The 16259-nt window shown below is 34.8% G+C and overlaps 1 protein-coding gene across 1 annotated transcript; it reads right to left on the bottom strand.

The window, feature by feature from the left end:
- Positions 1-6976: 6976 nt before the first annotated feature.
- On the bottom strand, positions 6977-12222 carry crm (cramped chromatin regulator). The gene is made up of 9 exons (XM_073977989.1): positions 12028-12222; positions 11510-11964; positions 11029-11452; positions 10183-10386; positions 8812-10115; positions 8568-8747; positions 8011-8506; positions 7676-7824; positions 6977-7608 (listed from the first exon to the last, which is right to left on the bottom strand). The coding sequence occupies exons 2-9, from the start codon at positions 11771-11773 to the stop codon at positions 7507-7509; spliced, it is 3123 nt and encodes a 1040-aa protein (XP_073834090.1). The 5' UTR covers positions 11774-11964; positions 12028-12222; the 3' UTR covers positions 6977-7506.
- Positions 12223-16259: the final 4037 nt, after the last annotated feature.

Here is a 16259-nt window from a genome sequence, read left to right on the forward strand (position 1 = left end):
TGTCTAAACTATTTGGATACAATAATAGTTATTTCCGCAAGTTGCGGTTCTTTTAAAACTTCTAGAAGCTATACTGGTATTATTGCAACACTATGTAGTAGTGGAAGGTATTACACACACACATACATATACAAATGATGTTTCTTATTTAAACTAGTTTAATAGATCCCCACCCATTTCCCTCCTCCACCAACAATAATACATACATATAATAACACAAAACTAACGCGCGACTTCATCATTTGTTATCTTTTATGATTTTAATTGAAAAATTAAAATCTATAAAAGATTTAAGAAATAAACTATAGTTTGAGGTATTTTACTTTTCTTGTTTAAATTTAACTTAGCTAAATTTTCTAAACACATTTCATCATACATAAAACACACACACACGAAAACTTTGCATAAACAAACCAAGTGTCCTAACTAACAAACTCAAACATTAAAAAAAATGAAACTCCTTCATTTCCCCTCACACCATCCAACAAAGCCTTTTTTATTATTATAAAAACAAAAAAACACAACAACAACGACAATTATTCTTATTATTATTTTTATTATAGAAGAACAACACCGCTTAGTAATTTAATTTGGATGTATTTAATTTGTGAATACAAAAAAAGCAACAACAACACTTTATTAAGTATTTTTGAACACACAACGTTGAGCTTAGTCTTGTTTTTTACAAACTAAACAAATACTACTTCTACTTAAATCCCCCCCTTCCCTTTCCCACTTTTCCCTTCTGTAACACACACACACAAAATGTTTATACACCACAACAATAAATTGTGCTAAATTGTTGAAATAGAAAACGCCCCCCATAAAATAACACAAAACAAAATGCAGTACGCAAAAGAAACAAAATATAAAAAAAACGTTTGTATTATTATTATATTATTACTGTATTATCATTATTATTATATTATTATTTTAAATTTTACCGAAATTGTAATTAATTTCTAAGAAACGTTTCACAAAATGTAAAGTAATACATCTATGTTTTTTTTTTGTGTGGAAATAAAATTTTAATTTTTTCTTCGATTGTACAAAAACAAAAAAAGAGAAATTGTCTTTTATATTGGTGGTAAAACAAGGGTCAACCAAAAAAGGGCAAAAGTATAATTTTCTCATATCAATGAGTGCGCACCGATGTATACTACCTCTCCTTTTTTACTTATAATAGGGTGAGATAGTGAAAGTGTTCTCACTCCCGTACGTGAAAATTTGTAATTGGTTTGATATATTTACATTATGCTTTTCCATCATGTCAGCATCATAAAAATATTATAGTAAAATGTCTACATCATACTTTAATTCGCTCTACTTAAAAGTATTGGATAATTAATATTGAGATCCTGCAACAATTACTTTCTCACAAATTACTCAGCATAACTAACAAACAGATTTCAGTCATTTGGACAATAAAAAATGTCAATGTTGACACCTACCAATATTAGGAGTTTTGCCTTGGTGGCGTATAATATATGCATAGCCATTTATAAAACGTATACGCAACATAATATACCCAAGTATTTGACCTGCCAAATATCTCAGTTCTGAATGTTGTAGAGGGTAAAATAACGTTTATTCCATTTAAGTATTAAACAAGTAAGAAAGTATCAGTCAGCTGTGGCGACAAAAACAAACAAACAATATATTTCTGACGTCTACATAGGATTTTGAGTTTTTGGGCGAATTTCTCAGGAAGTATGTATTTGCCTCCGAAACAAGTCAAAAAAGTGTCAGTCGGCTTTGCCGACAGATATATACCCTCAGCCAATGTGAAGCGAAACATTTACATTTAGGGCAGGTACCCTTAGGGAGGACCGATATGGGCCATTTTAGAAGTTAAACTAAATTTTGATAAAATATGCGGAGATCCAAAGTTTGGACCAAATTGGTTGCCCTATTCAAGTGATATCGTCCTAGCATTTTAGTGACATTTTTTAAATATTGGGGAGATGTACCGAAAGTTGTGGACCGGTATTTAGAGTTGGGTAATCTAGTTCCTTGTACTAGTTCCAAAACGTATGAGTAACATCATGAAATGTAACGTGTGATATTAAGTATACGCAGTTTGTTCAAAGAAAATATATGGGCCATTGGAACTGCCAAGTGAACTAGATAGTTCCATATAGTTCCTTTGGCACAACTCTACCGGTATTGCCCCATGAAACTAAGTTTGGATATAATATGACGAAGGCCAAATGTTTACCAAATCGGTTGAACAGTTCGAGAGTTATCGTGCTCTCCGACCGCCACATATGGTGGCATAGGGGTTTTTTACACCTTTCGGGCTGTTTTCCCAAGAAATATGGACTTGCCCCTGAAATACGTTTACCGTCGTAATGGAGGTAGCGAATGCAAATCGCTTCAACAAAAATCAAAGTGATTCGAGAGCAGGTCTTAAAGTGAACTTATCCGAAATTTTGTGTGAGAGGTACCTGAAAGAGTAGACAAATATAGTCCATAGTCGAACGTGATCTATATCTGGTAGATATATTAGGATGTGCAAAGTATGTATTACATCGGTCACTCCCTTCAAGAGTTATAGTGCGCCAAATTTTTCCGAACATTTTTGAAGTTTTGTGGGGGAGGTACCTGAAGGGGTGGACCGATATAGCCCATCTTCGAATTTAGTAGTAGTAGTAGTATTCTTTATTATATTATTTCCAAATTTTACATTGTAGTATGATATAGATAAAGTTTTTTAAAAGAATATATAAATATATTAATATTTGTTTGCGTAGCAATATGGAAAGAAAATTAGAGAAAAATAAAACACGATGTGAAAGTATTTTTTCTAATCGCAGTGGACTGTATTTTTATTGATTTAACGTTCGTGGAACGGTATTACCTTTGTACAAAGGGTTTGACGAGTAGGACGTGATCCTATCGTTGGTGTTAGTTTTAATAACTCTAGCGTAGATACTGAGAGGCGGGCTTTTCTCAAACGTCACTCATTAGATTCTGTCATTACCTTTCATTTTATGTACGAAGTACATAGTCGTATTTTAAGGTAGTAGACAGACTCCAATGAGGAGAAAAAGCATCCTTGAAACAAATTTAAAAATTAAAATGGGTTTAATAAAACCTCATAGCAAATTGTTCAATATTGTTTTACGACATTGACTTAGAGTCGTCTGTCAATTAAATATTAATTAATAGTGATTTCAGTGATTGCATGTTTTTACAAATTAAATTCTAACAATAATTGGTTTCTGTATTGTAAACAAGTTCTTAAATAACTGGCTAAACATTTCCAATTAATTACTGTCCCATTGAGGATATCTACTAATTCTGTTTCATAAATGACAGATTTTTGAAAATACATTTGACGAAATTCTTTTAGTGCTGGGCAACGACCTGCAAAATGCTGTATGTCTTCATTTTCTTGAGTATTGCACATTGAACATATTGGACTTGCATCACTAGGAAACCGATTTGAATTAAGTTCTATCATGCCACTTCTTGCTTTGAGTATCCACATAATATCGTCCTGTGTCACATGGTCCATGAAAAACGATCTGCCAAGAGTAGGTTCTAATTTACTGTATAATCGCTGTGAGTTATATGCTTTTGTTAGAGCTTCATTCATTAAGTCTGTGCGCATATTTTGTAAAAGGGATATCATATTTTGTCTCCAACCCATTTTACAGAGATATGGTGTGAAATTAACTATGTTGTGTTTCAGTGTTAAGTTGTTCAGATGCAATTTCCAGTATATCTCATTCGACATCGCCTTTTTCGCTAGTATTTTTGGAAGCCTGTTATCTTTATAATCGTACAAAATTCGTGTTAAATAATTCATATGGTTTTTGAAAGTAAAAAGATGCCCATTTTCGATACCAGTTTCTAACATGAGAATATACGTGGGTGTAAAACTTGGCATTTTTAATACTTTTTTTAAGAAAAAAAGTGTGAGCTTATCAATTTCATCGAAATGTGCAAATCCCCATATTTGCGAACCATAAGATTGAACTGATCTACATACAGCTTGAAACAGTTTCCATTTTGTGTTTAGAGATACGTTTGTTTTGGACAGGAAGTATTTCCATGTAGTATTTATGCTGTTTTTAGCCAACTCATTCCTTTCTTGTATCTGCTTTCTGTGGGATAATTTAGGCGTGAATGTCAATCCTAGATACGAATATTCAGATGTAATTGAAATCTCGTTTCCGTTATAGAACCATTTTTCTCTCTTGGATACTTTTCCTCCTTTTCTAAATATCATAATTTTTGATTTTTCCATATTAAGTTCCATATTCCATAAAGTACAATATTCCTCTAGTTTATTTATCATTCGCTGTAACACATTTACTTCATCTGCTAATATGACGATATCGTCGGCATACATGAGAAGTCGGATATTCTGTTCATCTATACATGTTCCTCCACCAATGAATTCATATAAATCATTTAGGTATAAAGCAAACAAAAGAGGGGATAGTAAGCAACCTTGTTTTACACCCGTGCTTCTTCTGAAAGCTCGTCACCCGTCCACACCGAAAATGTAGTTTTTTCATATATCTTTTCTATAAATTTGACGACTTTCGTTGAGACACCAATGTTATGCAATTTGTATATCATAGATTTTCGTGCAACTCGGTCAAATGCAGCCTTAAAATCGACGAAAAACGCGTACGTTTTCTTATTTCGGAACCAATTCAAGTGTATTATTGATGACAAGCTGAATATGTTATCCGCTGTTAAATAATTTCTTCTAAACCCGGCTTGGTATTCGTTAATCTTTTCATACTTTTCTGACCAATTTGTCAACCTGTCATTAATAATGGACATCATTATTTTCGGTAGGCAATTCATAAAGGAGATACCACGATAATTGTGGGGTTGAAGTTTGTCACCTTTTTTAAAAATTGGGTAGATAATACATTTTTCAAATGCCGTATCTATTTCTCCTTTTTGAAAAAGATCGTTGCAAATCCATGTTATTTGCTGTAACAGGTCATCAGGAGCATATTTATAAAATTCGTATGGAATACGATCTTCTCCTGGCGCTTTATTTGTCTTTGCTTTTTTCAAAGCCTTTTTAACTTCCACCAAACTAATTTGCTTATCCAATTCTTCATTTTCGGAGTACATGTGTGCATATTGTATGTCTGCTGAAGTTTGAGTTTGATTAAGGAGTTTGTGAAAGTAATTCTTTAAATCTCCAGCCTGTATTGGTATTTTGCTACACTTTTCTTCTTCTCTCAGCTCCCTCACTAATTTCCACCAATCTTTAGAATTTTTTATATTATCTATCTTCATTTCCATTTTATTATAATAAAGATTTTTGGCATTACGACAGACAGCCTTGTATCGTTTGTTGGAGTGTATATATTTCTCTCTGTTTTCAGTACTGGGATTTTTTCTGAATTTATCAAGGTATTTAAAAGACTTTCTTCTTGCATAATAGCAAGTTGTATTGAACCACTTTTCAGATCTTCGAATTTAAACTATGTTTCGATAAAATATTCCGAAGGCCAAATTCTGGACCGAATCGACATATCCGTTCAGGAGTTATCTTGCGCTCCAACCACTGCACAAGGTGTCATAAGGGCTTTTTGCACCTTTCCGGCCATTTTCTCAGGAAGTATGGACTTGCCCCTGATGAAACTTTTACCGTCATATGGGTGGAAGTGAATACAAGTTATTGCAACAAAAATCAAAGCGATTCGCGACCAGGTCCAAAACTGAACTTATCCGAAATTTTGTGTGGGAGGTACCCGAAGCCGTGGACCGATTGAGTCCATATTGAAACCTCATCTAAGTCTGGTAGAAATTTCACGATGTGCAAAGTATGGACCAAATCGGTTACACCCTTCAAGAGTTATCATGTCCACAAATTTTCCGAACATTTTGGAACTTTTGTGGGGGAGGTACCGGAAGGAGTGAACCGATATAGCTCATCTTCGAACTTAAGCTAAGATTGGACAAAATATTACGAAAGCCAACATTTGAACCGAATCGGTTCATCCGTTCGAGAGTTATCGTGTGCACCAGCCAGACAGACAGACGGACGGACATTGCTAAATCAACTTCAAATTGTCTGAAACACATTTCGTCCAAACATACTTGGGGTCTAAAACCATTATTTCGAGGCACATTTTGCCTCATCTGTTAACTAGGGCCGCCGCATACACAACATGTTGCCAAATGTTTAAAAACGATCCCCGACTAGAAAGTTTGTGTGGGATGTATCAGAAAGAGTGGTCCGTTATAGTCAATTCGGACATAATTCGGAACGATCCTTTACATTTGAAAATGGCAAAACCGGCCCCCATATGAATTGTATGGTGTCTGAAGTAAAGGAACGTTTTTAAAGTAAAAAGTGGTAAAACTTGAAGATCCTTGCACGTAAAGGAACAGAGCTAAGCAGTTGCAAAAATTGTATAAATTAACTAAAATCAAATGTAAACGGCCTATTATTTTGTTCACCCTATCGAACAATGCAATGCGACAAACAATGCTACCGATTGCAAGTCAAAAGTCGACTTCAATGTTTACATTTTTCGATTAATTGATACTCCACTTACTCAACTTACTCATCCCTATTCCCTATAACCTTATCCCCTTTCTCCTATGTCTTGAAGTCATTCATATAGTCCATATTTACATTAGGCAATTTTCTTTGCGACAATTTAAGCCGGAATGAAATCATGATATTGGTAGCGATCAGTAAAATTTTGCAACACCGTCAGTTCGTTTTGAAAAACATTACTCTCTGTAATAGAGGGTAATAAATGAAGTTGAGCCAATGGGGGAATACTCCAACTCAAACAATCAAATGAGATTGAATCTTCAAAAATAAACAAAACAAACAAAAAAATTTTTAAATATACTAAAATGTTTTGCTGAGGAGCAGCATCAACACAGCAAAAAAAATAACGGAAATCAAAACCCACATTTTGAAAAAGTGTCCGACGTCGAACCTTTGCTTAGTTAACCTTCCAGCAAAAAAACACATATATTTGCATTTTCCCATTTATAATTTAAAATGTTTATTTTGTATATAAATGATATTATTTTCTGGTTTTTATACGTTTTTCGTTTTACTTGGTGTTTGGTTATTTTATATTATATTAATAATAGTTATATTTTTTTTGTTCCACAATGGTGTTGCTACAGTCTATACATTTTTTAAATTCTCGCAAAAGTAGTTTATGTAAGCTTATGTTTATATGTATATGTATGTGAGATATTAAATAAAATCAAAATAGGAAAGATGAAAGTGAACTTTTCAACTTAAAATTAAGCTTAAATTCCGACAAAGAAAAGGTATGGAAAATAAAGAAAATACGTCCAAAAAATATACATACATTTTGAAATGATAATACTTAATTTGTGGTTTGTTTAGCAGTTATCAATAAAAAAAACATAGAAGGAATAGAATGAATACAATGCAAGCTCAAAAACCATGCAATGGGTTATGGGGCGAAAAATGTTTATGGGATGAGTAGTAGTAGTTGTTTTTTTTTTTTTCTTAAACTAAATAATATATTAATCCTTTTCTTGGGTTGGTAGTAAGGCTTTAATCTCTTGAAATTTATGCCGAAAGTCAACACTGCTTTCACTGATAACCGACATACTCGAAGAAGGATCCTTTTAGTGTAAAGAAAACAATGAAATTATCGAATAGGTATAAATAATACGTGGGGTATGTGCTTACCAAAATATCACGACTAGCATTGATATCATCCAAGTGGCCCAATAGACTAGTTAAGGAGAAATCATTTATGTTTTCCTCTAGCCAACGAGAATTGGAAGTTGAATCTCTAATGAGATGCATGGGACTTAGGCCATTAAGGAAACTGGTATCTGTAAAATAAGAAAATAAAATAATAATTAATAAAATCTCTCAAGATTGATGTACAGTCGGACTTCTCTATAGCGTATCGTTTTATACAACAAAAACATGAACTAAAAATCGTAGTCATTTCTTCATAACCTAGCAATACCTCGTCTTCAGCTACGTTGTAGAGAATTTTGACAGCAATTACTTACTTGAAGTCTCATCATAAGCACTGTCAATCGATTGTACGGAACATGGTCCATCAGTTTTATCACCGTGTTCTTCGTATACATCTTGTTGCTGCTGCTGCCGTTGTTCAAGAGTTCCCATTACCACATTGGAGGATGACAATGAATGCTGACTGCTATCACAATCGATGGACTCTAAAAATCTACACAAATCCTGACTATCTGTGGTGGTGTCGTCTGCAATTGTTGTCGAAACACAAGATGACGAGGGCAATGACGATGATGTGGAGGCAAGATCCGAGGCAGTGGAAACATTTGATTTCTTTGTTATTTTCCAAGGCACTTGACTAGTATTTCGTAATGATGCCGTAGATGCTGTTGTTATTGATGATGTTAAGGGATTATTAGGGCTGCTGTAGACGGGGGGTGAGGAGGAGGAGGCGGAATTGGTTGTGTTGGCATTGCTGGGTAACAGAAGTCTTTGCACTAAAATTGGACGAGACATTTTTTGTCTTGTCAACTGAAATAAAAAGAATATTCATCAAACTTTTTTATAAGAAAAATAATTGGAGGTTCCTTACCGTAGTTAACTGTTTGACTGGATCTATTGCTGTTCTGCGAACAGGAATCATTGGTTGTCTAAACATGACACTGCTGCTGCTACCACTGCCTTCACTGGTTTTGTTGGTCGCCATACGCGGGCAATTTAAATAGGGTATTCTATTGCCCACATAGTTACCGGCAACTAAGTCTCTTTCAAACTAAAAAGGAGATTAGAGAGTTAATTTTTGAAGAAAATAAATGATTCGAAATATCAACACCCACCTTAGATTTTGCTGAATGATTCCGATCACATGTACAGGGTCGTTTACGCATGCGATCACTTAAGTTTGCAATCAACAGCAAATGTTTAAGTTTATTACTCAACGCAACAGATTCCTTGGGTTCCTCAATATCGGATTCCTCCCCATTTGTGGTAGATGCTTGAGATTCTTTTTTGGACACTGTGTGGCTTTTCGATTTCGCCAACCAATAATAATCCAATTCCAATTTAGAGTCATGGCCCAAAACTACATACAAATCACCAATTGTAATGTCACCAGCTTTTGAAGCGGTCCAGCCACTTCGTATACTTTGTATAATCTCATCATTGAGCAATGGCTTGAATACTGAGCGTGTAGTTTTTGCGTTCATGGCTCGAGAAGTTTTGGCACGTACTGAAGACGAGGCTTGGGAGATGGTGGTGGTCGTCGTAGTTGTGGTGAGAAGGATGGGGGTAGTGTTTGTATTGCTGGTGGAACTGGTGGTACTGGATGCATTTTCGGTGGTCGTAGGTGGAATTATTGTCAAATCCTCTTTGCTCACATTTAGTTCAGCTGCCGAATCTGAGAGTAACTCTTGGATTTCATCACTCAATTCATCACTGCTACTTTCGGGCTGTTTTGCACTCGGAAATGTATCCAAATCTGTTAATGAGGAAGATGAGGGCATCTCATCGGCCACACTTATATTATCTAGCGCACTTTCGGAATTTCTTGAGCGTTTACTTTGTTCTGGTGACTTCTTTTCAGAACCACTTTCGGTCCTTGAACGTTTTGTAGTTGAAGCTGCTGCTGCGGCTGAGATGGAACTACTACAGCTGGAAGACATTGTTGGCCCTGAGCCAGATGTGTTGTTGGCTGATGAGGATGTGGAGGAGCTTGCATGCCGCTCACTATTCAACATCTCACCTTTATGAGTTATACCCATGCGTTCCTCATAGGCTGTTAGGCATATGTTAACACTGCTTAGATATTCGGTAATGCTGAGTAGAGGACGATGTATGGTTACACCAGGCTTAGGAAGAAAACATAACTCTGGATCTTGCACTGGGGGATTCAAATCCATTGAATTCGAGGTGTTGGAATCATTCGCATTCATAAGACGGGCTTCTTCAGCAACACGTACATCCATGCTACGCCATTTATGTTGAAACATATTAATGAAATTGATCAATTTCTTGTGTAGTGGCACTGTGGTGCGGCATCGTGGATTTTGGGCAATCGATTGAACACGACCAAATGCTTCCATATTAGCTGGACTAATAATCACTTCTATTTTGGAAGGCAGGCGAATATCTTCCAGGGAATCTGTGGAGGAAAATAAAGAGTGTCAGTAATAATGGAATCTGAGAATGGGAGATTATGTACGACTTACCATCCAATTGATTGAGCCTTCTTAAAGCCTTACACGATGGTGTTTTGATGCGTATATTCTTGCCCTTACAACGCACAGTCACATGACCATGATAGACGAGATTTTTGAGTTTCATAAAATGTTTATCCGTAACGAATTGAAGTTTTCGTCTCATTTCTCCATAATTGATGAGGGCATACAATTCCTGGGCAGGTTTTCGGACCTCTAAAAGTAGTTATGGACAGAAAGATATGAAAAAAATGAGCGCATGAAGAACATAAATTTGATTGAAGTGACTCTTAGAAGGCCTATTCTCAAACTTTGTCCCTTCCATGAAGAGCGATGTAATTTTGAGAAATACTCGGATGCGTGGCTCTCAAACCTTCGATTCACTTGAGAGGCTCATTGATACCTGTGGTTCAATGATAACTGGAGTTGGAAAGTTACAACAAAAAAACTTGTGAAGGTCCATGGCAGAACAGTTCTGATTACAGAATAACAATGTTTCATGACTAGCATATATGCGTTCTTCCTTGTTTTTTTTATTATAACGGCCCTCTAATAATACATGATAAAGTTTGCTCTGTTCCAGAAACTGCAAAAAGCTAGTATTTTTACTACGATAACATTTTTCCTTTATGTTATCGGAAAAAATAGTAAAAATTAGTAGATTCTTGCAGTACTGGAACAGACCAATTATGGTAATGTTGTTTGCGACGGCAAAAAACTTATTGACATAGAAATAATGAGTTTTGGTCGAACAATAAAGTCCTACTACACAAAATAATATAAGAAATGAGAATTTACATAGCAAGGATATGTCCTTGCCGATAGTACCAATTTCCAATTTGGCAACATCTTACATACCTTCGGAAAAACGTACATATTTACAAATCTTATGATATGTTTGATAATAATGCTGTCGCACTTGATCCTTTGATTTAAAGGATACATCTATCGCCGGACTGCGTCGTTTCAATTTCGAATTGATAAAATTTCCAATTGCCTCAAAATCTTTACCGAATTCATTGAGGGCATCAAAGAAATGATTTCGTTCAATATTCGACCATGTAGGACGATTGGCTCGCACTTGTGAAGGAGTTTTTTGCGTCGTAGAACGTTCGTCTTTAGTGGTGCGACTATTTTCCCGTTCGTTGGTTGGTGGAGGTGGTGTTGTGGGGCGGGTTTGTTGATCTTGGCGCATTTTTTGTATAACACGAGCACTTGTTCGCGTGCCATGGCAATTGTATGTGGTTACGGAACCCAGTAATTCTTCGGTATCGGAGGGAAACTGCCAACAAGAAGTTGATTAATTAAATTGAACAATTTCGCTCAATTTGATACATACCTCGTTAAGGTTTTTTCCTTCAACCCGTTTCTCATTGGTTTCTTTGCCACGCGTCGCTGCCGTCGTCTTTGTTTGGGACGAAGTAACATCGTTCGTCGTTTCCGCCGCGGTTGCTGTCACTGTCTGAGATTTTTCCTTTTTTACTGCAGAAATATTCACTACTACCACTGCGTCATCTTTGTTACAAAAGTTATCCGTCTGCTGCTGCGGCTTTGGCTGATTGTTTGTCACTAATTTTTCTGCAACCAAATGACCTTTATCCATTTGTTACTAGTTCCAACGCAGATTCCAATGGTTGGTTCATGTATGTATCGATTGGCTTTGTTCTTCAACCTCTCGACAAACTTTTCCCACGTTAACCACTCCAGATGAGTTTCGTGGTACACTGAGTACAAGGTTGGGTTTTTATGGGTATTGTTACGGACAAAAACCTCCTCCTCTCGTTACAATAGATTCTGTATGAAAAATATCAAAGATGGCTGAATGTTTACTATATTTTCACCAACATTTTTCTTCACTTTTTGAAGGACTTCTTTATTTATGCACTTTCACAATTTAGAGGCGGGAATTTGGCGAATTAAAGCAACTGGTTGAATCTTTTGATTTCAATTTGTGTGTTACAATAAAAAATAATATAAATATGAAAATATGTGCTGTTTTGCTCTGTTTATTGTCCTCTCCAATCAAAATCTGTTTTGTTGATTGATGTTGCCATATTCGATCAAATTATAGGCGGGAATGCGGAAATACCCAAAGTCAGTTAGGTGCATGTAATCATTACGGTGGCAACGCTTTGAATATTAACGGTAGGGTGCATGGCACAATTACCCCGGTAGTGGTATCGTAAAATTTTGAATATGAAATGTCAAAATTTTCTTTATGTTGTTGGGGAAATTACAACAAAAAGATTTTTTATAAAGGGATTTGACATTTCAAATTCGAACAGCTGGTGTGAAACCACTACCTTGGTAATTGTGCCATGGTAGGGTGTTAAGAATTTGTTGGCTTTTTTTTATAAAAAACACAAAATACTGAGAATACAATCCATAATGTATGTATAATCTGGATAAGTTGATAAAATTTTGATAACAATTAGTTATTGCAGACTTCGATGGCCCGCTTAAATAAATGTCGGCGATGTTCTACCCATGGTATAATAAAGTACATTATTGTACCTTGGTTCTACTTATGGTACAACCCAGCAAAGAATTTTGGAAGTTGTGCAATTGGAGTTATGATTTCACAACATCTTTCGATGTAGTCCAACAGAGTTATGAAAGGTGCACACCGTTCGATACATTTTATAAGCAGTTGCTGTAGAGATCCCTACAGAAAAAAAGTTGGTTGATCCCTAAACATTTCTTCAAAAGATAAACAATAGTGTATACATTTCGAAGAATTTGTTAAAAAATAAAGAAATAACAACTTAAGTTGGGAACATTTTTGCGGTAATTCACGAGACGGAAATTTTTAATGGAGTGGAGTTGGAGTCCATGTCGAAAGCTGAACTAGTGATGGGAAGGCAACATAAAACAACTTTAGGATGATGAAAGAAAATCAGATGCGCTTGGATTAAATCGACAACGGAGGAAGTAAGCTCAAATGTGATTGCATTTAATGGAAACTTTTTAATTTGTGTTTACATAATAAAGTTCTATGTGTTTTTGTTTTACACAAATAATAAATGCATTTTATTTATTTTAAGATATTTCGCAATGGCTTGCATTTTAATTGCACCTTTAGACTGATTAAAAATGCAGTCCGAAGAATGCATATAAATTCAATCTAAAGCACTGCATCTTAAGCCGTGATTTGTATCTAAAATGGAGTGCATTCTTGCTGTGTGCTATGGAAGCAAAATGGAGTGCATCCTCGCTGCGCGCTCTCTTGTGAAATTCATAAGTGAATTCATAGAAAAAGATGTACTCAAACATACACTTGTAGGGATTCAACTGCCTCCGCGGATGCAAACTTTTTGCTGGGGAATTCATAGGAAAAGATGTACTCCAGCGGCAAATGTACCGTACTTGCTGGGTTGCTTTCCAAAGGAAAAAATTAGCTTAGTTCTAGAACTAAAACGTTTTTACAATTTTTACGACTTTTTTTTACTCGAAAAATCGTTCCCGCACACAAAAAAATTGTAAAATCTTCACTTCTCTTTAAACAAAAATGGCGCTGAATTACGCTCTCTTTAAATACTTTTTACTCGACAAATTTGAGCGTGTAAAAAATAGTAACATGGTTGCCGGCGTCTGATTGGCTGGTACGCCGATTTTGACATTTGTTCCAGCTTTTTTTGACGTATTTCCCATTTTTCCGATCCCGAGCTATTTCAAAAAAACTTTTGTGTGAGAACAATTTCTTTACAGTTTTCTCTTTTACGAGTTTTACTATTAAAAAGTACGGGAACGAAGCTATTATTAGGTCTGTACGATAACCCAAAAGTTAGTACAAATTTGCACAAACTTTTTCAAAATGCTGTTCGATAACAAACTTGCAAAGTAAAAGAGAGAGAATTTGGAGACAATTGTGAGAGAATTTTGGAGAGCTTTGGAGAGTTTTGTTTACAAGTTTTTGCAAGGAAAATTTTTCTTGTAAGAACTTGCAAGTTTGATCAGCTGATTTAAATTCGAATGTTTTGTTGCGGACTTCTTGGCAAAAACATAAACAAACGTTTGGCTATTAAAATAAATAGAAATAAAAAGGGAAAAATTATTAAATAAAATATGGAAAACGATAATGTAAATAAAATAACTTATTTTGTAGTTTGTGGTGACTACTTTTTTATTTTATTATTTATTTAATCTCTTCCGCCAACTTCTTCTTCTTCTTCAAATTACCTGACTTCTTGCAAGTTTTTGCAAATTGCTGTTCGATAACAATCTGCAAATTTTTTGCTTCGAGAGAGTAAAATTGGTGGAGAGAGGTTACTGAGAACTTGCTGAGTGCTTGCAAGTACTTTTCATTTGCGAAGTTATCGTACACACCTATTGCTTCACCACGCCGCTTTTTTGGTATCACACATCTAATACCCCGGTTACACTATTGAAGGTTAACCCACTGGGTTTAATAGATCCAGTGGGTTAATCTTTGCTGGTTACACTTAGCTTTTCGAGGATATAAATTGTCAGCTGATGTTTGTTTACGTATACATACAAAATAACTAATAAAGTCGTGTTTTACACTTTTACAATTTCTCGTATGAGATATCGTCCCCTCTTTCCTCATATTGGTATATTTTACACACAGGGATACATTTTTGTATCATGGTATTAAGCGTACTTTTTGTTAAAAAATGTCTAATGTAAAAAAATAAATAATTTTATGATTTTCCAATAACTTTAGATTTATTAACTCCTTAAAATCTCATGCGACCAATCGTAAACGTGTAAAACACGGCAAACTCTCTTGCAAAAACAGTTGCAACTTTTGGTACTGTTTTGAGTAGAGTTGGATTTTTTTGCACAAATACCGAATACAACACTGCATTTTTGTTGGATTTGTGCCGGATTTAAAATAAACCCAGTCGTGAGAGGATTTAATTTTTGTATGGCAAATCTGGTCAGATTTGACCAGATTAAGCAATAAATCCTCATAAAGTGGGTTAACCCGGCAAAAAACTGTAGTGTAACCGCACTATAAGCCTGACATTTTGGCGCCGGCAATCATATTTTTGTGTAAACAAAAAAGTATTTTGCAATTTGTTAATTTTCCTCAAACATCGTATAGTTTTTGTTATTATTGATCACCACAAGTCACTGTCAATTGTTGTTGTTAAAATTGATAGCGTTGTGTCAAATGAGCTGTCAAATATCAAGCCGAATACGAGGATGCACTTGTATTGAAAACAGAACAATTTAATTTATCGTTTTTTACCGTCATTTAGACTATACCCTTATACGATGATTAAGGGCATTATCTCGATTTAAGTGCTTAGTAGCCCGTTTAGACTAGTCATTTTAAATCGACTCGATTTCTAAATCCAACTTTCAAATCCTTGTTGTTTAGACTAGTCTAAAATGATATAAGATGCCAGTCAGCTGATATTTGTTTACGTATACATACGCGAATTTGCAAAAAGAATTGCTTGAAAATTAAAAATGGAATGGAATACTGCAAAAAATAATCTGACAAATTGCTATTAAATATGTTGTTTATAATTTATATTAAATTAAAGCTACATCCATTTTATTTTTATTTAATATTTTTTCTATTTTTCCGCTTCTGTTTATTTTTGCGTGTTTGTGTTTACAGTTATTTGAAAAATGTTAATAATAGGGTTATGACTTTTTTACAACCTCACATCCCTGCGTCATATTTTGATGAGCTTTTGCATAAGATTAGATAAAATCTTAATTACAAGGTGATTCGATAGAAAAAGCTCACGCACGAAAAGCTTTTAAAGTTTTTATAGGAGAGCATTTTGGAAAAAATTTTGGAGTCACTTTAAGCACATAAATAAATCAAAACAATCGTTAAAGCCACACGACATATCCAGAATGACATAAGCTTTTGTTTCTCACCAATTTTATCGTCATATTATTAAATATATATCATTTTTTATCATATATAGTTTTATTCCATGTATCACATAAATTGAAAGTGCTTTGTGCGGGACCTTTTTCAATATTTAAATGGAATAAAAATTATTTTAGTCATTAATAGTCAAAATGCCACTTATTCGTGCAACAGGAAAAAAAATTTTGGAGCAAATTTTTAATAGGCAAAAGTTCATTCACTCTCGCTACAG

The sequence above is a fragment of the Musca autumnalis genome, unplaced genomic scaffold, assembly GCF_047663935.1.
Source record: "Musca autumnalis isolate F117 unplaced genomic scaffold, ASM4766393v1 scaffold_3, whole genome shotgun sequence".
NCBI lineage: Eukaryota > Metazoa > Arthropoda > Insecta > Diptera > Muscidae > Musca > Musca autumnalis.

Coding starts and splice junctions, on each gene's coding strand:
- crm (XM_073977989.1), bottom strand. CDS start 11,773: ATGGATAAAGGTCATTTGGTTGCAGAAAAATTAGTGACAAACAATCAG. Junction 10,116..10,182: donor AAGGCTCAATCAATTGGATG/GTAAGTCGTACA, acceptor TTTCCTCCACAG/ATTCCCTGGAAGATATTCGC. Junction 7,825..8,010: donor TGCTTATGATGAGACTTCAA/GTAAGTAATTGC, acceptor CTTATTTTACAG/ATACCAGTTTCCTTAATGGC.